Genomic DNA, 21947 nt, shown 5'->3' with positions numbered 1-21947 from the left:
GTAGAATGGGTCAGGTGCTGAGTTGTGCCATGGCATTTAAAAAAATTTTTTTGCTCTATTTTACCCATGGCTGCTGTGGGAAATGCTATGACATTTCATGCTCACCCACATTGTAGCTCCTACCTACACTGTAATGTAATTACCTGTTTATTTACCTGTCTCCCCCACTAGAGTACAAGCTCCTCAAGGGCAAGGAAATGTACTGTCCATTATTGCTTCCCATTCCCTATGAGTAGCACATAATGGGCACTGTGTGAATCTCCAGCTAATTAATTAGTTTTGTAATAGAGAAGACATTGATGGGGAAAAGGCCTCCTTAGCTCTCTTGCTATCCTAATACAGTTCTTTCCCTGTAGAACAAACGAAAGAAGAGAAAGAAGAAGAAGAAAGTCCTAGACCAGGCTATTGCTTCTGGTAATGTCCCACATAGCCCAGGAGAACTGGAGGCTGTGTGGTCAGCCCTGGCTGAGCAGCTACAGTGCTGTGCCCAGGTAGGTGGTTACAGAAACTCTATCTTTCTCAAGGATAGTGCTCTGGGCAGACGATCTGGGTTCCCCCCACTCTGCTCCCGTAGCCTTTTCCATCTCCAGGATCCTGAGCTCAGCATAGACTCCATGGTTCCCTTTGACGCGGCTTCAGAGGTGCCAGTGGAAGAGCAGAGGGCGGAAGCCATGGTGCGGATCCAAGACTGTCTCCTGGCTGGTCAGGCCCCACAGGCCCTGACCCTCCTGCGGTCTGCCCGGTAAGGACTCTGCCCATCCATCCTCCTGGGCTTTGGGGTCAAGAGGAGCCCATCACCATGGTATGGGGTTATCAGTCCTCCAAAGAGAGAAGTCCCACCACAGGCTTTCTCTCTGGGACTCAGTACTGAGCACTGACTCCTGGGAGTATTGATTGGTTTGTTGGGGGTTTTTGGTTTTTTTTGAAAAACATCAGAAAGCACAGTTAATTGGAAAGAAAAATGAAAATATAGTAAATTCTCCCTTACTGTCATTGATAGGTTCTTGGAAACTGCAACTTTAAGTGAAATGATGTATAACGAAACCAATTTTATTTTTCTCATAATGTTATAAGGAGATTTTGAACGAAATGATGTTATTAGAGGACTTGCTCTATTTTTTTTTTAATTTTACAGAATCACTTTTATTCCCATTACCCAGTAATTAACATTATTTTTGGTGGCTGCAGAATATTTTATTCCCACAAACTTCCCATGCCATGGGCTGTCCTCTAGTTTTGGACAGTAGGTTAGATTTCAGAAGGCTTCCTGGGTCCTGGGGCTCCAGCCTTTTTTTTTTTTTTTTTTAAATAGGGTCTCGCTGTGTTGTCCAGGCTGGTCCCAAATTCCTGAGCTCAAGCCACCCTCCCTAGCAACTGCAGTACTGGCGTGAGCCAACGCACCCAGCTTCCCATGTATGGATTTACGGGCTCGGGTCTCCACACACACATACCCTCCAGAGGGACGTGACAGCAGCGTGGGTCCAGGGCAGGGAAGCACACCTGGAAAACTGCACAAGGTGGTGATGCAGCCACCCTGCAGAGGGTCAGGCCTCCACCACTGTCTGTTGCACCTCCTCACACGCTCCCGCCCTTCTGCTCTTCACTTTTCCAGGACTGAGGCTCGAGCCTGAGGGAGCACCAAGCAGGCACGAGGCGTGCCCTCACCTCAAAAGGCCGAGGACTTCCACTCTGAGCCCTGTGTTTTGTTTCACCTAAAGTCACAGTTTCTAAGAGCCTATTAATAATGTTAAGCGAGGACTTACTGTAATTCTAGATGAAGATAAATATCATTAACATTTTAATGAGAATCCTTCCAGAGTGTTTTTCTCCATTATATGTAGAAATATCATGTATACCTCCTTTTATAAAAATGAAATACTGCTCATGCTGATTTGTAGTATTTTTTCACTTCTCAGTATATGGTGAACATCATTTCTCATCAGATATATTTCTATAATTGTTAATGGCTTTAAAACACCATTATGTGAATATGTACATTTTCTCCTCAACCAGGTGTCAAGCATTTAGATTGTCTGCATTTTGTTCTTTTTCTTTTGAGACAGGGTCTTGCTGTGTCACCGAGGGTGGAATGCAGAGGTGCCATCATAGCTCACTACAACCCTGATCTTCTGGGCTATGTGATCCTCCCGCCTCAGCCTCCCCAGTAGCTGAGACTACAGGCACATGCCACCACGCCTGGCTCATTTTTTTTTTTGGAGACAGAGCTTTGCTCCGTTGCCTGGGCTAGAGTGCTGTGGTGTCAACCTATCTCACAGTAACCTCAAACTCATGACCTCAAGCGATCCTCCTGCCTCAGCCTCCTGACAGGTTGGGACTACAGGCACAAGCCACCACACCTGGCTAACTTCCATTTTTTAGTAGAGGGGTCTCACTCTTGCTCAGGCTGGCCTTGAACTCCTGGCTCAAGCGATCCTCCCGCCTTGGCCTCCCAGAGTGCTGGAATTACAGGGATGAGCCACCTTGTCTGACCTCTTATGTGAATTTTTTTTTTTTTTTTTTTTTTGAGACAGAATGCCGTGGCGTCAGCCTAGCTCACAGCAACCTCAAACTCCTGGGCTCAAGCAATCCTTCTGCCTCAGCCTCCCGAGTAGCTGGGACTACAGGCATGTGCCACCATGCCCAGCTAATTTTTTCTATATTTTTAGCTGTCCAGCTAATTTCTTTCTATTTTTAGTAGAGATGGGGTCTCGCTCTTGCTCAGGCTGGTCTTGAACTCTTGACCTCAAACAATCCACCCACCTCAGCCTCCCAGTTCTTATATGATTTTTTTAGGAGGAAAATTTTCCTAGAATATTTATTTCATCTCTAAGGTAACAGTTTGCATTCTGTTTCTGGCTGACAAATGAAGTGAGCCTAAATTCTTTCCACTTCAAATTATAAATCAGATTTCCTCTGGTTAAAGCCTTTTTTCTGTCTGTGCTCCAGGGAGGTATGGCCAGAAGGAGATGTTTTTGGCTCTCAAGACATTTCCCCAGAGGAAGAGATCCAGTTGCTGAAACAAATCCTCTCTGCTCCGCTTCCCCGTGAGTCTCCGTTCTTTCACGTCTATCCCCTTCCAGCTCTTCTCTGCAACCAGCATAACAGACCCAGTCATCCTTGCTCTGTCTGTAGGGCAGGAGGGGCCAGAGGAACAAGGAGCAGAGGAAGAAGAGGAAGAAGATGAGGAGGAGGAGGAGTTGCAAGTGGTCCAGGTGTCGGAAAAAGAATTTAATTTTCTGGACTACCTAAAACGGTGCGGGCTAAGAACACTAAGTTGGTCCCAGGCTGGTGATTGTGCAGCTGTGAGGATGAGCGGTGTCTTTCCTATGCTGACTTCCTCTCCCTCCCTGTTTTGGTGCAGCTTCGCATGCTCAACTGTTGTCAGAGCCTATGCGCTGCTGCTGCGGAGCTACCAGCGGAATAGCGCTCACACTAACCACTGTGTTGTCAAGATGCTGCACCGGCTGGCCCATGACCTCAAAATGGAAGCCTTACTTTTCCAGCTCTCAGTTTTCTGCATCTTCAATAGGCTGCTTAGTGACCCTGCTGCTGGCGCCTACAAAGTGAGGGGATACCAAGGAGTGGGGGTCTAGAAGGGTATGAGAATTCTGTAATAAAGGAATAATCTTCAGGAGATAAAGGACACTGAGAGGTGTCAAGGGCTAGGAGATGAGAGAACGGTGAGGAAGTAGGCAGACAGGTTGAGGGATCTGCATGGGGAAGGATAGAAGAGAGTCTCAGTGAGGAGGGGGCAGCTGGGAATAGACATAGAGAAAATACCTAGAGGGCCAGATTTTTTGTTTTTTCTTTTCTTTTTTTTTTTTTTTTTTGGAGACAGAGTCTCACTCTCTTGCCTGGGCTAGAGTGCTGTGGCATCAGCCTAGCTCACAGCAACCTCAAACTCCTGGGCTCAAGGGATCCTCCTGCCTCAGCCTCTCAAGTAGCTGGGACTACAGGCATGCGCCACCATGCCCGGCTAATTTTTTTTTTCTATATTTTTAGTTGTCCGGCTAATTTCTTTCTATTTTTAGTAGAGATGGGGTCTCGCTCTTGCTCAGGCTGGTCTTGAACTCTTGACCTCAAACAATCCACCCACCTCAGCCTCCCAGTTCTTATATGATTTTTTTAGGAGGAAAATTTTCCTAGAATATTTATTTCATCTCTAAGGTAACAGTTTGCATTCTGTTTCTGGCTGACAAATGAAGTGAGCCTAAATTCTTTCCACTTCAAATTATAAATCAGATTTCCTCTGGTTAAAGCCTTTTTTCTGTCTGTGCTCCAGGGAGGTATGGCCAGAAGGAGATGTTTTTGGCTCTCAAGACATTTCCCCAGAGGAAGAGATCCAGTTGCTGAAACAAATCCTCTCTGCTCCGCTTCCCCGTGAGTCTCCGTTCTTTCACGTCTATCCCCTTCCAGCTCTTCTCTGCAACCAGCATAACAGACCCAGTCATCCTCGCTCTGTCTGTAGGGCAGGAGGGGCCAGAGGAACAAGGAGCAGAGGAAGAAGAGGAAGAAGATGAGGAGGAGGAGGAGTTGCAAGTGGTCCAGGTGTCGGAAAAAGAATTTAATTTTCTGGACTACCTAAAACGGTGCGGGCTAAGAACACTAAGTTGGTCCCAGGCTGGTGATTGTGCAGCTGTGAGGATGAGCGGTGTCTTTCCTATGCTGACTTCCTCTCCCTCCCTGTTTTGGTGCAGCTTCGCATGCTCAACTGTTGTCAGAGCCTATGCGCTGCTGCTGCGGAGCTACCAGCGGAATAGCGCTCACACTAACCACTGTGTTGTCAAGATGCTGCACCGGCTGGCCCATGACCTCAAAATGGAAGCCTTACTTTTCCAGCTCTCAGTTTTCTGCATCTTCAATAGGCTGCTTAGTGACCCTGCTGCTGGCGCCTACAAAGTGAGGGGATACCAAGGAGTGGGGGTCTGGAAGGGTATGAGAATTCTGTAATAAAGGAATAATCTTCAGGAGATAAAGGACACTGAGAGGTGTCAAGGGCTAGGAGATGAGAGAACGGTGAGGAAGTAGGCAGACAGGTTGAGGGATCTGCATGGGGAAGGATAGAAGAGAGTCTCAGTGAGGAGGGGGCAGCTGGGAATAGACATAGAGAAAATACCTAGAGGGCCAGATTTTTTGTTTTTTCTTTTCTTTTCTTTTTTTTTTTTTGGAGACAGAGTCTCACTCTCTTGCCTGGGCTAGAGTGCTGTGGCATCAGCCTAGCTCACAGCAACCTCAAACTCCTGGGCTCAAGCGATTCTTCTGCCTCAGCCTCCCGAGTAGCTGGGACTACAGGCATGTGCCACCATGCCTGGCTAATTTTTTCTATTTTTAGTTGTTTTGGCTAATTTCTTTCTATTTTTAGTAGAGACGGGGTCTCGCTCTTGCTCAGGCTGTGAGGGCCAGGTTTGTGTATACATGGGGCAGAGGCCTCATAAAGGCTCCCTCTCCTATAGGAGCTAGTGACTTTTGCCAAATACATCCTGGGCAAGTTCTTTGCACTGGCCGCAGTCAACCAAAAAGCCTTTGTGGAGCTGCTGTTCTGGAAGAACACAGCTGTGGTTCGAGAGATGACCGAAGGCTATGGCTCCCTGGATGGCGGGTGAGCAGCTTGGGAATGGGGAAGGATGGGCTGTAGGGGGAGGTGATGCAGAGTCACAGAGTGTCAAAGCTGTGAAGGCTTGCGGATCATTTAGTCTACTATTTCTTTCCCTGTCACAGGTAAAAAACAAACAAACAGGTCCAGGAAGTGAAATGCTTTACCTAAGTGAGGAACAGGGACTGGAGCCTAAGTCTCCTGTCTACTCCATTTCCTTTTCCTTCACCAGCCTTCATGGAGGTGTTTACTATTGGGGGTGAGGTGGCCTCTCCCAAAATGTACAGGGAATCTGTAAGGATTTATAGAAATGTTTGTCCTCTTTCTTTTAGTATCTCAGCTCCTCTCCTTTCACACTTCTCTTTTTGCCATGATACTCTCAGTGTATCTGGAGTATCAGGTTCCATAGGCCCAACCTGGAAAATCTCTTGGTTTGATTTTTGTTTTTTTTTAAATTTCAGCATATTATGGGGGTACTGATATTTAGGTTACGTATGTTGCCCTTTACCCCCTCCCTGCTGATTTTTGGGTTCTTAAGTGGAAGGAAGAGAGTAAGGGGAAGGAAGCATACCTTAGGCCTCCTCTAGCTGGCTCCCTTGAGTTACCTGCCTCCCCCTTCTTGTTTCTTGCAGAACTCATCAGAGAGGGCCTTTGGTCTCTTCCTTCTGGGCCAACAACCTAAAGGCTTCCCTTCCCCCTTCTCATTCAGGTCTTCCAGTCGCAGAGCCCCTACATGGAGCCCAGAGGAGGAGGCTCATCTTCGGGAACTGTACCTCGCCCATAAGGACGTGGAAGGTGTGAGGCCTTGAGATCTCAAGAGTTTATGAGGAGGGCAGCCTGAGCTCCAGGACCCCTCTTTACTGCCTCACTCCTTCTCCACCCCAGGTCAGGATGTGGTGGAAGTCATTTTGGCACACCTGAATTCTGCTTCTCGAACACGCAAGCAGATCATCCACCATCTGGTACGACTGGGACTGGCTGACAGTGTCAAGGACTTCCAAAGGTAGAGGTGCATGCTCTGGAGGGAATTGGCATGGAGAATCCTCTGTTCACTCCCTGGGCCTCCTCTTCCACTGACACCTCCCTAAACAGGAAAGGAACCCGTATTGTACTGTGGACGGAAGATCAGGAGCTGGAGCTGCAGCGGCTTTTTGAGGAGTTCCGGGACTCAGATGGTAAGTGAGGTGGAAGTTCAGGGAACCTCTGAGATGAGAACCAAGCTGTTCATTTCTTCTTCCCCCACCTCTTATTCCCAGGAAAGATTATCCCATTCCACGTACTATATTGGTATCATTTTTGGGTAAATTGAGCTAGCTTCTTTGCAGAGACCTCTCATTTCTTTTATTAATCCCTTTCCCCTGTTGCTCTTGGATATTCACATACTCCCTCTCTATAGATGTCCTGGGTAATATTATGAAGAATATCACAGCCAAACGCTCACAGGCCCGAATAGTGGACAAACTATTGGCTCTGGGGCTGGTGGCTGAGCGGCGGGAGCTCTATAAGAAACGGCGGAAGAAGTTGGCGCCCTCTAGCTTGGTAACAATCTTACCTTGGCTCTGCTGGCTTGGGCCCACTCCCCCTGAAGTGCTCCTTAGGAGTAGGCCACCTAGATTCTTCCTGCCTAGAGCAGTTCTGACTAGGTCCCTCCAGTGGGGTGGTCAGGAACCAGAACACTCTTAAGTTCCTCATGTTGTCCCATTTTTCATTCCCTCCCGCAATGAATTTTAGCCCAATGGAGAGGAATCCCTGAAAGATTTTTCCCAGGGTGATCTAGAACAAGAGGAACACCTGCCAGAGGAAGAGAGTGAAGAGGATGAAGAGAAAGGGGAGGGCTCAGAAGCAGAACAAGTCCAAGGTAGCTCATTCCTTTCAACTGAAAACCTTGGTCAAAGCCTGCATCAGGAAGGTGAGGACTTTGGTGGGAGAGATGTGTCAGGTGGAGGGGTTAGGAGAGGGGGCCAAATGTAAGTTTCCCTGTTTCCCGTAGGCTTTTCTGCTCCCCTCCTGTGGCTCCGGAACTGCCTGATTCGAGTAGCAAATGATCGGGAAGAGGATGGTGAGTGGACAGTTGATCATTTTAGGAGGACTGGAGTATTGGAGGCCGCTGGAGACCTGGTCAAGGGATGGAAGACCAGTTCTTTCTTCACATCTTCACTGTATGGCTATTGACCCTGTCCTAGGTTGCTCTCAGGCAGTTCCATTGGTGCCACTGACAGAGGAAAATGAGGAAGCAATGGAAAACAAACAGTTTCAGCAGCTGTTGTGCAAGCTAGGGGTTCGGCCCCCTGCCTCTGAACAGGTAAACATACCAGTTACAGTGTCAGCTAAGGCAAAATACATCTTCTCCTCATTGTAGTTGCCAACTAGGTCCTTCTATTGCCCTCTCTGTGCTCTCCATTGTCTCCTCAGTGCCATCTCTGTCCTCATTGTCCTCTCCTCCTCATTGCTGTGTTGGTCATCTGTGACCAAGACTCCTTTGGACTCTGTTCTGTTAGTCTTCCTTTCTTCCTCTCCAATTTTTCCTTCCCCTAAATCCGTCTTCTAGACTTCCCCTATATTTATCTTTCTAAAATATAGGGGTTTTTTTGTTTTTGTTTTTGTTTTTTGAGACAGAGTCACACTCTGTCGCCTGGGCTAGAGTGCAGTGGCATCATAGCTCACTGCAACCTCAAACTCCTGGGCTCCAGTAATCCTCCTGCTTCAGCCTCCCAAGTAGCTGGGACTGCAGGTGCGCACCATGATGCCCGGCTAAGTTTTCTATTTTTTGTAGAGACAGGGTCTCGCTCTTAGTCAGACTGGTCTCAAACTCCTGACCTCAAGCGATCCTCCTGCCATGGCCTCCCAGAGTGCTAGGATTACAGGCGCTAGCCATCTCACCCAGCCTAAACTATAGTTTTGCTTACAATCATCCCTCAGTATCTACAAGGGATGGGTTCCAGGAGCCTCCCTCACCCCCCGCAAATACCAGCATTTGCAGATGCTCTGGTCCCTTGTGTAAAATGGTGTAGTATTTGCATGTGACCTACACACATACTCCCATATACTTTAATCATCTCTAGATTATTTTTATTGTTTATTTTTTCTGAATATTTTCACTCTACAGTTGATTGAATCTGTAGATGTGGAACCCACATATATGGAGGGTCTACTGTATATCACTTCCCTGTCCAGAACACTTAATGGTCCCTTACAGCTTGCAGGACAGAATACTCAACCTCCAAGTGGCATGCCCATCCTTAGCCAACTTTTGCAGCCTCACAGCTGTGCTACCCACACATCTATTTTACACTCTAGTTATCCTGGACTATTTTCCACCCTTCAAACAGTAGTCTTTTTCATGCTTCCAAATAGTTGATCATGCCAGTCCATCTACTGGAAGGCTGTAACCACACATACAAAGTGACACATACATGCACACACAAATGCACATCACACCTGTCTTCCTGATGAACCTCTACCCAACCTTCAAGAGTCATCTCAATTGTCACCCATTCAGAAGAGCAGTCCCTATCATTCTTTCAACCACTATAGTAAAAATAATCACTTTGGCTGCTCAGATTTGTTCATTCCCTTGATATAGCCTTGATCCTATGGTATTACAGCACATTCACTCTTTTTCCCATTAGATTGTGAGCTCCTTGAGAACAAGGATTAAACCTGATTCACCTGGGTCCTGTATGACCACCCTCCCACTCTGATCTAAAGGATTCATACCTAATCCTTTAAATCCTAAGGATTTACTCATTTATTTATTCAATTAACAGATATATTTACTGGGAACCTCCTAATGTAGCAGGCACTGTGCTAGAACATTGGGTGTATATTGAATAAATAAGTAATAAGTAGAATATTCACATCCCTTTGTGGATCTTTACCAATGTTGAATCATATTTATTTAATGAATAATATTAAAACCTGGTGAGCTAGAGACTGGTTGTTTCCTTTTACTGTCATTTTCAACTTCTTTGCCCCTGTAGGAAACTTTCTGGCGAATTCCAGCCAAGCTGAGTCCCACCCAGCTCCGGAGGGTAGCAGCTTCTTTGAGTCAACCAGAGGAGAAAAAGCTGCAGCCAGAGCTAGAACCTAAGGTCCCTGGAGAGCCAGGCCCCAGTGAGGAGCACCATAAAGAGCACCGAGCACAAGCCCTAAAGGCTCTCTTGTCAGCCCGTAAAAAGAAAGCAGGCTTGGCGTCCTCAGAGGGTAATAGTGTCACTGCTTATCTACTGAGTACTTACTGTGTGCCAGCCACGTTGGTCTGGAGGCCTTATAAGGTATTTTGAGAATATGAGGACCCAGTTCCCTAATTTTGTGTCTCTTATGTTCATGTTAGAGGAGGAAACTCCTGATGGGAAAGAGCAGCTGAAGGCAGCACCCAAGAAGCGACAACTCCTGGACAGTGATGAGGAGCAGGAGGAAGATGAGGGTAGAAACAGAGGTAGGGAGTTTGATTAGAACCTTCTTTTTCTTTTAATCTCTATCACTATTTTCTTTAATCCTAAAGACAAACTCTACCACCCTCTTACTCCTTAACATATTAAGATATTCTTTCTTTCTCTCTCACCCCTGTCATTCCCATAGCTCCAGGAATCCAAAAGAAGAAACGGTTTCAGATTGAAGACGAAGATGAGAATGACTGAAGAGCCAGAAGCCTAGGGGTAGAGATAGACCCATTTTTAGATGGTGAGAGTTGGAAGTGTCATACATGGCACAGAAACTCCTCTTACTGGACAGAAGCAGCAGAGTCCTGGGCTTTGCCATGGATTTAGGGCCAAGAAATTTCAGTAACAGTGTTGGCCCCCTCTGCTGTCAGTCTTTGCTTCTCCCAGTTTTATCAGTATGCCCCAGCAGCTCTCTGGAGATTTACTCCTCCTCTTCTAGGAGCCATTTCTGTTGGTAATTAGAGCCTCATGACAAATGAGAGGAGCGAGTGAAATACAGAAAACATCCTGGCCCCCTTTGATTAATCTGTTATTGTTGGCCTTCTCTTGGAGGTGGGTCACAGCACCAGAAGGGAAGCTTTATGACATGATGGATGGGGGTTTTATACCACTTTTAGAAGGTACCAGATGCCTCTGTCCTCATTTTCTTTCCTGTGATCATCCCCTAGACACCAGATTGAGCCCACTTTCTGCAGTTGAGGCAGGGTTGGAATATAATACTCCCTAGATAATTAGCATGTTTGGTTTGTGTTTGGTATTCAATTAAACACATAAAATTAAAAGTTGCTGATACCAGTCTGACTTGTTCAATCTGTCTAAGTTCCCCAGCCCTCCACCTGCTATGTTCTGGAAAGAAGAATTTTAAAATTTGGGGGTTAAAAGAGACCAGCAAAACTTCCCTTTTCTTCTGCTCTCCCCCTTTCCCCATAGGAGACACACTTAGTCTAGGCTAAATCCTTAGAGGGAAAAGAGTACACAGCAGGAAAAAGCAGGAGCCATAAAGGAAGAAGAAGCCAGTTTGTCAGCATGAGGCAGAGGAGAGGACAAAATGTGGCAGGAAAGAGATGGATAAATACTACAAATGTCACGTCCTTAACTGTTCTTGGAAACCATCAGCTTTCTTGCTCCCTTATGTTTCCAGCTGAGGTAGAGTGAAGGTGAGATTCAGAGATTCAGAAGATAATAGCCATTCAGATCACAAAGGTAAAGGATGCCTTTGAATTGTCTTGTTTCTTTCTCTTTATTTCTTTTCTTCTTTGTTTCTTTATTTTTTGGAGACAGAGTCTTACTCTGTTGCCCAGGCTGTAGTGCAGTGGTGTCATCATAGCTCACTGCAACCTCAAACTCCTGGGCTCAAGCAATCCTCCTGGTGCAGCCTCTTGAGCACAGGTCGAGACTGGGACTACAGGTGTGCACCACCACGCCCAGCTAATTTTTCTATATTTTTTAGAGATGGCGTCTCACTCAGGCTGATCTTGAACTGCTGGCCTAAAGTTATCCTCCTACCTTGGCCTTTCAAAATGCTACAATTACACAGTGAGCCACTGTTCTGGCTAGTCCAATATTTCTTTAAAAAGAAAAAAAGATAAATTTGCCCATGTAATTATCATTTCTTATACTCTTCATTTCTTTGAGTATAAATGGAAGTGATTTTCCTTCTGCCTGAGGACTCATTAAACATTTCTACCATTGCAGGTCAGTTGTGATGAATTCTTTCAGGTTTTCAGTATATTTTTGTTTTTTTGAGGTACAACTTATATAACATTCACTTTTTTAACCATTTTGAAGTTTACAATTCAGTAGCTTTTAGTATATTTACTGTGTTATGCAACTATCACCACAATCTAATTCCAGAACATTTTCGTCACCCCAAAAATAAACCCCATACCCATTATGTTAAAAAAATCTTTCACTTGCTTCCTGGGTTCTTTTCTGCCCCATCTAGCTTATTGGCTCTCCATATGCCTAAGGGACTGCCTCTTGGGACTGATATTGGGGCTCCAGGAAACTAACTGAATCCCTCTCCCTTAAATTGCACCACCCAGGGTCATAGGTCAAATAAAGTTTTAGCTGCAGCTGCTGCTGATGGAGCTTAAGAGAATGAGCCAGATATTAATACTACAGTACATTGGTTCTACCCTCAAGTACATCCCCTCCTCCTCATTTTTGACCTAGACTCTTAAAATAGCTGACCCTCTAGGATTCCTCCCTCTGATCTCTTCTTCCTTCTAACTCATTTTTCATTCTGCCTGCAGAAATTCATTCTTTCTTTTCTCAAAATTTCTTTCTAAAACATACTTTTAGAAAGCATGTATCTAAACATGCTGTCACTGGCCTGCTCAGGAGCATTTGATGATTTACACTTTTTTCAGGACAGTCTAGAGAGTAGCAAGCCTGATCTTGGCCAATCTTTGCAGCCTCACTGTCGTGTCTAAATACACCCATATCTTATACTATGGCCCCTTTGACTATTTTCAAAATCACCACAGAACAGACCTTTTCATGCCACCAAGCTTTTGTTCATGCCAGTCCCTCTGCTGGAGGGCTCTATTCAACCCCTAGTTCATCCTTTAAGAATCAGCTCAAGTTGCTGCCCTTGGTTGTGGAGTCCTTGTTGGCACTGAGGCCGCAGCAGTCATGGTCAACTTACTTCACCTTGTGTGTGACCACTGGGTTTATGTACTTGTCCCTATGGGATTTGTCTTTGGATGTTATCTAGACAGAAAGAATGATGAAAAGCTAACTGCCTTCTGGAATAGGAGTATGTTATTTAAAAGGGAATTGAGATCCAGTGAAGAAGTTATCTGAAAGTAAAAACTGGCTGAATTATAGAATGTTCACATTTGAAAAGTTTTCTTGTTTGTTTGTTGGTTTGAGACAGTCTCACTCTTGCCCGGGCTAGAGTGCTGTGCCTCAGCCTAGCTCACAGCAGCCTCAAACTCCTGGGCTCAAGCAATCCTCCTGCCTCAGCCTCCCGACTAGCTGGGACTACAGGCGCACACCATGCCCGGCTAATTTTTTCTGTATATATTTCTTTTTTTTTTTTGAGACAGAGTCTCACTGTGTTGCCGGGGCTAGAGTGCCGTGTCGTCAGCCTAGCTCACAGCAACCTCAAACTCCTGGGCTCAAGCGATCCTTCTACCTCAGCCTCCCGAGTAGCTGGGACTACAGGCATGCGCCACCGTGCCCGGCTAATTTTTTCTATATATTTTTAGTTGTCCGATTAATTTCTTTCTATTTTTAGTAGAGACGGGGTCTCGCTCTTGCTCAGGCTAGTTTCGAACTCCTGAGCTCAAACGATCCGCCCGTCTTGGCCTCCCAGAGTGCTAGGATTACAGGTGTGAGCCACCACGCCCGGCCTGTTTTGTTTTTCTTAGACAGAGTCTCACTCTGTTGCCCGGGCTAGAGTGCAATGGCATGATCATAGCTCACTGCAACCTCAAACTCCTGTGCTCAAGCGATCCTCCTGCCTCAGCTTCCTGAGTAGCTGGGACTACAGGCATGTGCCGCCACACCACGCCCAGCTGATTATTCTATTTTTTGTAGAGACAAGGTCTCACTTTTGCCTAGGCTGACCACAGCTATTCTTAAGTGCTTTAGGTAGAAAATGATTCAGGAATTTATCCAAGTTTACTTCAGATATTCAATGCCACATAGGTGATGTCTCCATTCCCAGGACCATGTGTTCTAGGATGGGACACAATAAGTAGTTAGAAATGTTGGAGACTACTTAGCACAGATACATGCTCTTTATTTCATCCCCGTGCTTAAACACTCATGTGACTGATGTTAGTCTTGCCCCTCTCCACTTAGTAGCAGCCAGCCCCTATTTCTTACCCCATGTCCCCTCTTCATTTCTTTCTTTTAGTTATCAAATATTGTGCATTTAATATGTACTAGGGACCCAGGCATGGTGGCGCATGCCTGTATTCCCAGCACTTTGGGAAACTGGGGCAGGAGGATCACTGGAGACCAGGAGTTTGAGGGTGCAATGAGCTATGACTGTACCACTGCATATCAGCCTGGGTGACAGAGCTTAGAGGGAGAATGTGGGAAAGTGGCAGAAACATATAGGACATACCAAAGACAGGATCTTAGGTATTCAGGTTGAATTTGTGACAAGGGAACAAAGTTTCACCAGCCAGTACAAAATGGGCAAATATTTGCAGATTACATCCGTTACTGATCATAGGGGAAAGCAAATATCTCCTTTCCTCATAGGACAGAGAACTAGGCAAAACGGTATTGGGGAACGACCAAAGCTACCAAGGCAGTCTCACTTCTCAGTGACTGGACTCTGTGGTAATTTGGGTAAGTGGGTGGGAAAAAGTGGAGGAAATCCCAGGTACTTGTAAATGGGAGAGACCAAGTGGGAGCAATTGGGTTGCATTTCCTATTTCCTAGGTCTTTACCTAAACAAAACAGAGACTTGGAAGTGGGTGATATACAAGGTGTCCCCTGAAAGGAGTCTTGAGCTCCCTTCAGACCACTGCCCTTAGAGAAATCATTTGTATCTTTTCGTTTTCTCCCCTTTCTAGGGTATTCTGCTCCGTACTCTGCTCCAAACATGCGTGGCCTCAGACTTATTATAATACCAGCTGAGCTGCTTCTTTGCTGCCTCCTGCTTGTGGATGCCATTTCATATAGAAAGCAGACAAATGTCTTGATGCACCTTCCCTTGTCCTCGGGATCCCAGACACCCTCCTCAGACCCCTTGTCCTGCCAGACCATGCTCCCAAAGTCCTTGCCTGGCTTCACCCACATGGCCCCTCTACCCAAGTTCCTGGTAGGCCTGGCTCTAAGGAACGCCCTGGAGGAAGCTGGCTGCCAGGCTGACGTCCGGGCCCTGCAGCTTCAGCTCTACCGCTGGGGTGGTGTCAACGCCACACGGGTCCTCATCCACCATCTTCAAAGGCTCCAGAAAGGCAGAAGCACACGGAGGGGAGTGTCAGTGGAAGCGCTGGCCACTGCTCTGCAGCTGTTAGCCAGTCAGCAGCCAGGCTCACACAGGGGCCGACGCTCCCTCCCCACCAATAACTGTGAGAATGAGCGAGAACAAGGTGTGTACAGTATCCTCCAGCTATTGCCAGTAGTGGGAACTTACTACAACCTGGGCACAGCTTTGTATTATGCTGCTCAGAACTGCTCAGACAAGGCCAAAGAACGAAGCCAAGAAGGGGCCATAGATCTGGGATATGACCTTCTGATGGCCATGAGCGGGCTGTCAGGGGGGCCGGAGGCTTTAGTGATCAGTGCTGCACTTAAACCTGCATTAAAGGCTGGGGTTCAGTGGTTGATCCAGTATTATCATGATGAGAAAGAAGCAAACATCCCTCAGCCAGAGACCAGCATGGAGGGCTTGGTGGGCACCTCAGATGCGAGTGACTTGGAAGAAACGACTACAATGACTCCTTTGGTGTCAGAAGTAGTAAGTTCAGCTCCCTACTGGGGGTGGGCCTTATTCAAGAGCTATGACTTAGCTCCTGGGGATGGGAGTCTTGGAATATAAAAGGTGGTGGTAACAAAACAAACAAACAAACAAACAAAAGAATAAATCTAATATTCTGACAAGCTGTATGTGTGTATTCAAAATATAAACCTCTGATTTGTTATCCAGGAGGAAGGCAGTGCTGTCAAATGTAGAAATGTAAAAGTTTGGGGTTTGGAGTCAGAGGATTTGGTTTTGAATCCAGGCTCCACTTGTTTGTGCCTGGGTGATCACTGACTAGTGACTTCTTTCTCGAAAGAAGGTCAGTTTTTAAATTTCTAAAGGAAAGATAATGCTTCTCACCTGAATGGGTAGTTGTGGAAATTAGGGATGACACAATGAAGGTAAAGTGCTTATCACGGTACTCTCAATAAACAGTTATCATCTTAACCCTCCCCTTCCTATCCCAGAACGTCGAAATTCCGGTCCCGCCCCTTCCTACGGATCCCTTAGTTCCTCCAGGGCTCTCAAGCTAGTTTCGGTTCTGCCACCAAAGGGCAAGTTCTCGAAAATCAGCTGTTTCAGTCAGGGGGTAGTCCATTAATAGGACACCTCCTCCCGGTAGGTTTGGGGCAGGGACTTACTTGAGCTTCTCCACCAATCCCTGGAGCTGGAGGTGTGGTTTTGGCCAGCTTGTCCCGCCCTGCGGGGAACGGCGGAGTTGTGGCGGGACCAATGAGCTCACAGTCTGGGGAAGGGCTAGGCTAAGTGACAGCCAATGTCGGGATGCCGACTGGGAATGGAGCGCTCCGGGCTTCAGCAGCCGACTCAAGCCCTCTACAGAGGGGCGGGTCGAAGTTGTGGGCGGGGCGGGAGGCTCTGTTTCTCTTGGGACCGGAAGTCGCGACCAAAGCCACTGGAGGGCGCGGGGACAGAGACCCTAACCAGGTAAGGCCCCTGAGAGGGTGTGCTGGGGTAGGGGTGGGGTGATAGTGAGAGTGCCCCCTTGGGAAGGGCTGCTGGTCATAGGGGGTACGCCCTGGACTGCGCAGCTTCTGTCCCCAGGTTGAAATAGGAGCTGTCGTCCACTGGGTCCTGCCTGGATCTTACCCCCCTGCCCAGCCTAGCTCCCCAACCCTAACGTCCTCCCAAAAGTCCTCTGTGAGTTCCAAGACCCGGAACCTGGGTTGCATTGTTGCATTGGTTCTGTGTCTTAGCCAATGCTTTTGCCTCTGCTTTGCATTATTTTTGATCTTCACCAAAAAACAATGTCCAAAATAGATACGATTTATCATCTTTATTCGTTATGTAAAAAAGTATGACACTGAAAGGTGAAATTATTTGCCTAAGGTCACACATAAAATCCAGTTCATTTCAGAAAAGGTTATTGAGTGTAAAATATGTGCCTAAGAGAGTGAGAGATAGCTGGAGAAAAAAAAATTGAGTGTTACAGCCCGTAACCTCAGTGTGTGCAATCTATTTGGAGAAACCTGTTTTGAGTTTTGGTTTTTTGTTTGTTTTAATATTTAAATCTCAGGGCTTACTTGCTGCCTTGCTCCTTTGATACCAGCCACTTAGTTCCTCAAGAAATTACCTCATCATTTAAAAAAATTTTTTGTTTCTTAAAAGCAGTGCAGATGCATAGTTTAAAAAGTCAAGCACTACTAAAAGGGTTAAAATGAAAAATAGGAGCCCTTGCCCAATCCCTCCCCTCCCCAGTTTCTAGAAGGGCAGCTTTGTTTATGCTGGTGGAAAAGACTCTCTCCCATACCAAACATTTTTCTTTTGTGATAAAATCATGTGACCTTTTTAGACCACGAATATGCATGTTTGTTAGACTCAGCCTGCAACAGAGTAAGTTTCCATTTCCTAAACAGACATCAGATGGCAGTGGAGAGAAAGATGCATGGTACAGCCTGCTTGGTGACAGGCATAAACCATTTTTAAGTGAATTTGGGGTCTCACAAAGTTAATCCATATCGAGAATCAGAGATTGACAGGTCATAAAAGTGTCACAATTTTGCATAGCATTTAGACATCTTCTAGAATAGAGCGTCTCCTTCCTACACAGAGGGCAGTTTATTTTTGTTTTTTGTTTTTTTTTTTTTTGAGACAGAGTCTCACTGTGTTGCCCAGGCTAGAGTGCCGTGGCGTTAGCCTAGCTCACAGCAACCTCAAACTCCTGGGCTCAAGCGATCCTCCTGCCTCAGCCTCCCGAGTAGCTGGGACTACAGGCATGTGCCACCATGCCCGGCTAATTTTTTCTATATATTTTTAGTTGTCTGATTAATTTCTTTCTATTTTTAGTAGAGACGGGGTCTCGCTCTTTCTCAGGCTGGTTTCGAACTCCTGAGCTCAAACAATCCGCTCGCCTCAGCCTCCCAGAGAGCTAGGATTACAGGCGTGAGCCACCGCGCCCGGCCTTATTTTTGTATTTTTTTTAAGGCTGGTCAAGTGAGAGGGCAATTTAAAGAGTGTACTTAACTTATCTCCGAGAAGATTTTAACCCCTAAAAATCTTGAGGGATACCAGGGATCATTCTGTAATAAATACTTAAGGTCGGGCACCGTGGCTCACACCTGTAATCCTAACACTCTGGGAGGCCGAGGCAGGAGGATCGCTTGAGCTCAGGAGTTCAAGACCAGCCTGAGCAAGAGTGAGACCCCTGTCTCTACTAAAAATAGAAAGAAATTAGCTGGGCGACTAAAAAATATATATAGAAAAAATTAGCCAGTCATGGTGGTGCATGCCTGCAGTCCCAGCTAGTCGGGAGGCTGAGACAATAGGATTGCTTGAGCCCAGGAGTTTGAGGTTGCTGTGAGCTAGGCTGACGCACTAGGCTGACGGCACTCTAACCCAGACAACAGAGTGAGACTTTGTCTCAAAAAAAAGAAAAAAAATTAGCCAGGTGAGGGACTGCAGTCCCAGCTACTCAGGAGGCTGAGGTGGGAGGATCATATGAGCCCAGGTGTTGGAGGTTGCAGTGAGCTATGATCGTTCCGCTACACTCCAACCTGAACCAGAGAGCAAGACCCTGTCTCTAAGATAAATAAGTACTTGAGACTGACCCCGATCTTTGAATACTTTAGCATAAACAAACACAAATTAAAAATAAATAATTAATTGAGGGACATAGATGAAATAGGACAGTAGAAATATTATTGTTTGTTGAAGCTGGATGATAGGTACCTGGAAGATCCTTGTACTGTTCACTCTACTTTCGTGTGTGTGTGAAAGTTACCATTAAAATAAGAAGGTACATGTATTGGAGCTATTAAATACAGGTTGAAGATCCCTAATCCAAAAATCCAAAATGCTCCAATGTGCATTTCCTCTGAGTATCATGTCATTGCTCAAACAGTTTCAGATTTTAGATTTTGGATTTTTGGATTAGGGTTGTTCAGCTGGTAAGTATACAATGCAAGTATTCCAAAAAGAAAAAAAGATCTGAAATCCAAAATGCTTCTGGTCCCAAGCATTATGGATAAGGGATACTCAACCCATAGTACTCCTTGGAAGAATATGCACCAAACTGATGACAGTGGTTACTTCTGGAGAAGAGGCAGAGGAACCAATATTGGGAGTAGGGCCAATGTAAACTGTAATGTTTTCTGTATTTTTTTTACTTTTGTAACTTAAACATTTTAAATTAGCAATAATAAACAATCATGAGACTATGGACGATTTAGTCCAGCAAAATATTCAACTGGGAACCTGCCTCTTTCTGACTCAGAGCCCAAATGGCACAGTGGGAGATGCTGCAGAATCTTGACAGCCCATTTCAGGATCAGCTACACCAGCTCTACTCACATAGCCTCCTGCCAATGGACATTCGACAGTACTTGGCCGTCTGGATTGAAGACCAGAACTGGTGAGGCCTTCAGGAAGTTGGGGGGTAGTGAAGAAGTTAGTTCCTTTCTTCTCAGCCCCCAGGATCCTGGAGGTATCATGGGCAGAAGGGGGTTGGAAGGCCTCTGTACAGCAGCAGAAACACTAATCCTTGTTATTATTGGTCCCCAGGCAGGAAGCTGTACTGGGCAATGATGATTCCAAGGCTAACATGCTATTCTTCCACTTCTTGGACCAACTGAACTATGAGTGTGGCCGCTGCAGCCAGGACCGTGAGCGCTTGTTGCTACATCACAACTTGCGAAAATTCTACCGGGACATTCAGGTACCTGCAGGAATTGGGAATACAAGATAGGGCTGGGAGCTAAGTGCAGAGGAGTAAGGTATGGGGTATGGAATAGTACCTGGAGGTGTAAGGGCGGGGAGAGAGGGACAGATCTGGGAAAAGGGGGACAGAGTCTAGATTTGGCAGATCACTGGCAGAGAGAAGGGCAGGGTCTGCATGACACTGCTGGGAGGGTACCAGGGTTTGGGGGTCCAATGATGAAAGGGAAAAGGCTATTAGGGACCCTGAAGGAAGGGGAAGTACTGGGGACATTGGTGGGGATGGTCTAGGAGTGGTAGGTATTGGGAATGGTTGAATTGGATCAATCTGTTCTCTTTTCCTACTCTAGGCCTTTTCCCAGGGCCCTACCCAATTGGCTGAGATGATGTTTAATCTCCTTCTGGATGAAAAAAGAATTCTGATTCAGGCTCAGAGGGCTCAGTTGGTGAGGACAACTTGGTGGTGACATTGGAAGCTCCTGGAGTAGAGAGAAACCATGGAAAGGACTCAGGGAATTTGTCTCAGAATAGGATCCTCCCACATCTTATGGTATAATTTCAGGCGTAGATTTAGTAGTGGTCCCCAACCTTTTTGGCACCAGGGACCATTTTCATGGAAGAAAATTTTTCCACGGACAGGGCCAGCAGGGTATGGTTTCAGGATGATTCAAGTGCATTACATTTATTGTGAATTTTATTTCTATTATTACATTGTAATAAATAATGAAACAATTATACAGCTCACCATAGGTTGGGACCCCTGATTAAGGGTTGAGTGGTCAGAGTTGAAATGTGCTCAGAGGCTCTTATTTCAGGAACAAAGCAACCCAGTTCTTGAAGCACCTATGCAAAGCCAGCAGCATGAGATTGAATCCCGGATCCTGGATTTAAGGGCTATGATGGAGGTTGGTAGATGTGGCAAGAGTTAGGGTGGGCAGGGCTCAGCCTACCTGCTCCCTCAGAAGCAGCCTCATCAGGGTCCCATCCCCTCTGCAGAAGCTGGTGAAATCCATCAGCCAACTGAAAGACCAGCAGGATGTCTTCTGCTTCCGATATAAGACTCAGATCAAAGGTAAGGTAGGAAGTACATGGAGGAGTGAGAGAAAGACAAGTGCCTGCTGAGAGGCCAAGGGTGGGAGGGGAAAGCTCCAGTGAGCAGCAGTCACCTTTGGCTACTCTCCACCTGACTGTAGTCCTGCTACCATGCAATGCTAGAAGTGTCAGGGTGTGTTGTAGAGGTCGATTTGGAAGTGTGGCTGGGGAACAGCTAGTGAATGTTGAAGGAAATGCATGGGAAACTGACTTAGCAGATTGAGGGGGTGTCTGGTCTAAGCATGACCATTCAGAATTTGCCTGAGCATCCCACAGGTACCTGCTTTGCTCGGTTTCTCCTTCTTCCTCCAAAATTCCCCTATCCTGACTCCAACTGGGACCCTGGACAGAAAGGAGAGGAGAAGGATCCCATGATCTGACTCCTGCTCCTGCCATCCAGGGAGGACATCCTCTTTGGACCCCCATCAGACCAGACAGCAGCAGCGTCTGCAGGAAACTCTCAATGAACTGGACAAAAAGAGAAAGGTGGGAGGCAGAGGACAGAGGGAGTGGGGAACTAGGAAAAATGAGGGATCTGGGTCCTTGCCCCTTTACCTTGGCTTCATTGTCTCCTCATTCTCAGTTGGATGGTGGAGGGCAATAGTGAGAGGTGCTCAGCATTCATGTTATCTCTTTCCTAGGAGGTGCTGGATGCCTCCAAAGCACTGCTAGGCCGGTCAACTACCCTAATTGAGCTACTGCTGCCAAAGTTGGAGGAGTGGAAAGTCCAGCAGCAAAAAGCTTGCATTGGAGCCCCCCCAGACAACAGATTGGAACAGCTGGAGAAATGGTGAGAGGTACCTTCGCATCCTCACCCAATCCTAGTCCTCACCACCCCGTGTGAGTTGTAAGTTGTAGTGCCCTGTGTACAGCAAGAGGCATTGTTCTCATTAGTTTCTGTTCCCCAGAATGATCCCAGCTCCCTTGTCTGGCTGCAGCTATACTCTGCTCTTCATCCTCACCACCCAGGGAGCCCAGAGCCCAGTTTTTGCTTCAGTGAAAGTCACGAATTAATCTACAATCTGTTTTTTCCTTCTTTTTTAATCACTCAAGAAATATATTTCCTGGCCGGGTGCCGTGGCTCACACCTGTAATCCTAGCACTCTGGGAGGCCGAGGCAGGCGGATTGTTTGAGCTCAAGAGTTCGAGACCAGCCTGAGCAAGAGCGAGACCCCGTCTCTACTAAAAAATAGAAAGAAATTAGCTGGACAACTAAAAA

At 46.4% G+C, this 21947-nt stretch overlaps 4 protein-coding genes across 5 annotated transcripts in view; all 4 read left to right on the top strand.

Moving 5' to 3' along the window:
- The window catches only part of TIMELESS (timeless circadian clock), a 17241-nt gene extending 6718 nt beyond the window's left edge, over positions 1-10523 (top strand). Inside the window, exons 13-28 of the mRNA XM_012652761.1 lie at positions 357-491; positions 591-742; positions 2947-3044; positions 3133-3253; positions 3362-3563; positions 5454-5599; positions 6303-6388; positions 6479-6596; positions 6686-6768; positions 6990-7132; positions 7325-7502; positions 7584-7652; positions 7777-7895; positions 9574-9796; positions 9927-10031; positions 10175-10523. Of these exons, the coding sequence (XP_012508215.1) occupies positions 357-491; positions 591-742; positions 2947-3044; positions 3133-3253; positions 3362-3563; positions 5454-5599; positions 6303-6388; positions 6479-6596; positions 6686-6768; positions 6990-7132; positions 7325-7502; positions 7584-7652; positions 7777-7895; positions 9574-9796; positions 9927-10031; positions 10175-10233 (2037 nt within the window). The 3' untranslated portion in view covers positions 10234-10523. The remainder of the gene's footprint in view (positions 1-356; positions 492-590; positions 743-2946; positions 3045-3132; positions 3254-3361; positions 3564-5453; positions 5600-6302; positions 6389-6478; positions 6597-6685; positions 6769-6989; positions 7133-7324; positions 7503-7583; positions 7653-7776; positions 7896-9573; positions 9797-9926; positions 10032-10174) is intronic.
- Positions 10524-10624: 101 nt separating this feature from the next.
- Positions 10625-12843, top strand: NDUFB1 (NADH dehydrogenase (ubiquinone) 1 beta subcomplex, 1, 7kDa). The gene is made up of 2 exons (XM_012650445.1): positions 10625-10655; positions 12611-12843. The coding sequence occupies exons 1-2, from the start codon at positions 10625-10627 to the stop codon at positions 12841-12843; spliced, it is 264 nt and encodes an 87-aa protein (XP_012505899.1).
- Positions 12844-14276: 1433 nt separating this feature from the next.
- APOF (apolipoprotein F) lies at positions 14277-15597 on the top strand. Of its 2 annotated transcripts, none has more exons than XM_012652741.1 (2): positions 14277-14346; positions 14574-15597. In XM_012652741.1, the coding sequence occupies exon 2, from the start codon at positions 14603-14605 to the stop codon at positions 15542-15544; it is 942 nt and encodes a 313-aa protein (XP_012508195.1). In that variant the 5' UTR covers positions 14277-14346; positions 14574-14602; the 3' UTR covers positions 15545-15597. The 2 variants fall into 2 exon arrangements, with proteins under 2 accessions (XP_012508195.1, XP_012508201.1); XM_012652747.1 differs by having other exon boundaries at positions 14279-14337.
- A 725-nt stretch (positions 15598-16322) lies between these two features.
- The window catches only part of STAT2 (signal transducer and activator of transcription 2, 113kDa), a 20606-nt gene continuing 14981 nt past the window's right edge, over positions 16323-21947 (top strand). The window contains exons 1-8 of the mRNA XM_012652723.1: positions 16323-16411; positions 19197-19334; positions 19484-19637; positions 19987-20082; positions 20452-20541; positions 20633-20708; positions 21129-21214; positions 21370-21518. Coding sequence (XP_012508177.1) covers positions 19204-19334; positions 19484-19637; positions 19987-20082; positions 20452-20541; positions 20633-20708; positions 21129-21214; positions 21370-21518 — 782 coding nt within the window. The 5' untranslated portion in view covers positions 16323-16411; positions 19197-19203. The remainder of the gene's footprint in view (positions 16412-19196; positions 19335-19483; positions 19638-19986; positions 20083-20451; positions 20542-20632; positions 20709-21128; positions 21215-21369; positions 21519-21947) is intronic.

Source organism: Propithecus coquereli, unplaced genomic scaffold (genome assembly GCF_000956105.1).
Source record: "Propithecus coquereli isolate 6110/MARCELLA unplaced genomic scaffold, Pcoq_1.0 Scaffold111, whole genome shotgun sequence".
In the NCBI taxonomy this organism is placed as follows: domain Eukaryota; kingdom Metazoa; phylum Chordata; class Mammalia; order Primates; family Indriidae; genus Propithecus; species Propithecus coquereli.
This window is presented reverse-complemented; position numbering and strand designations above follow the sequence as displayed.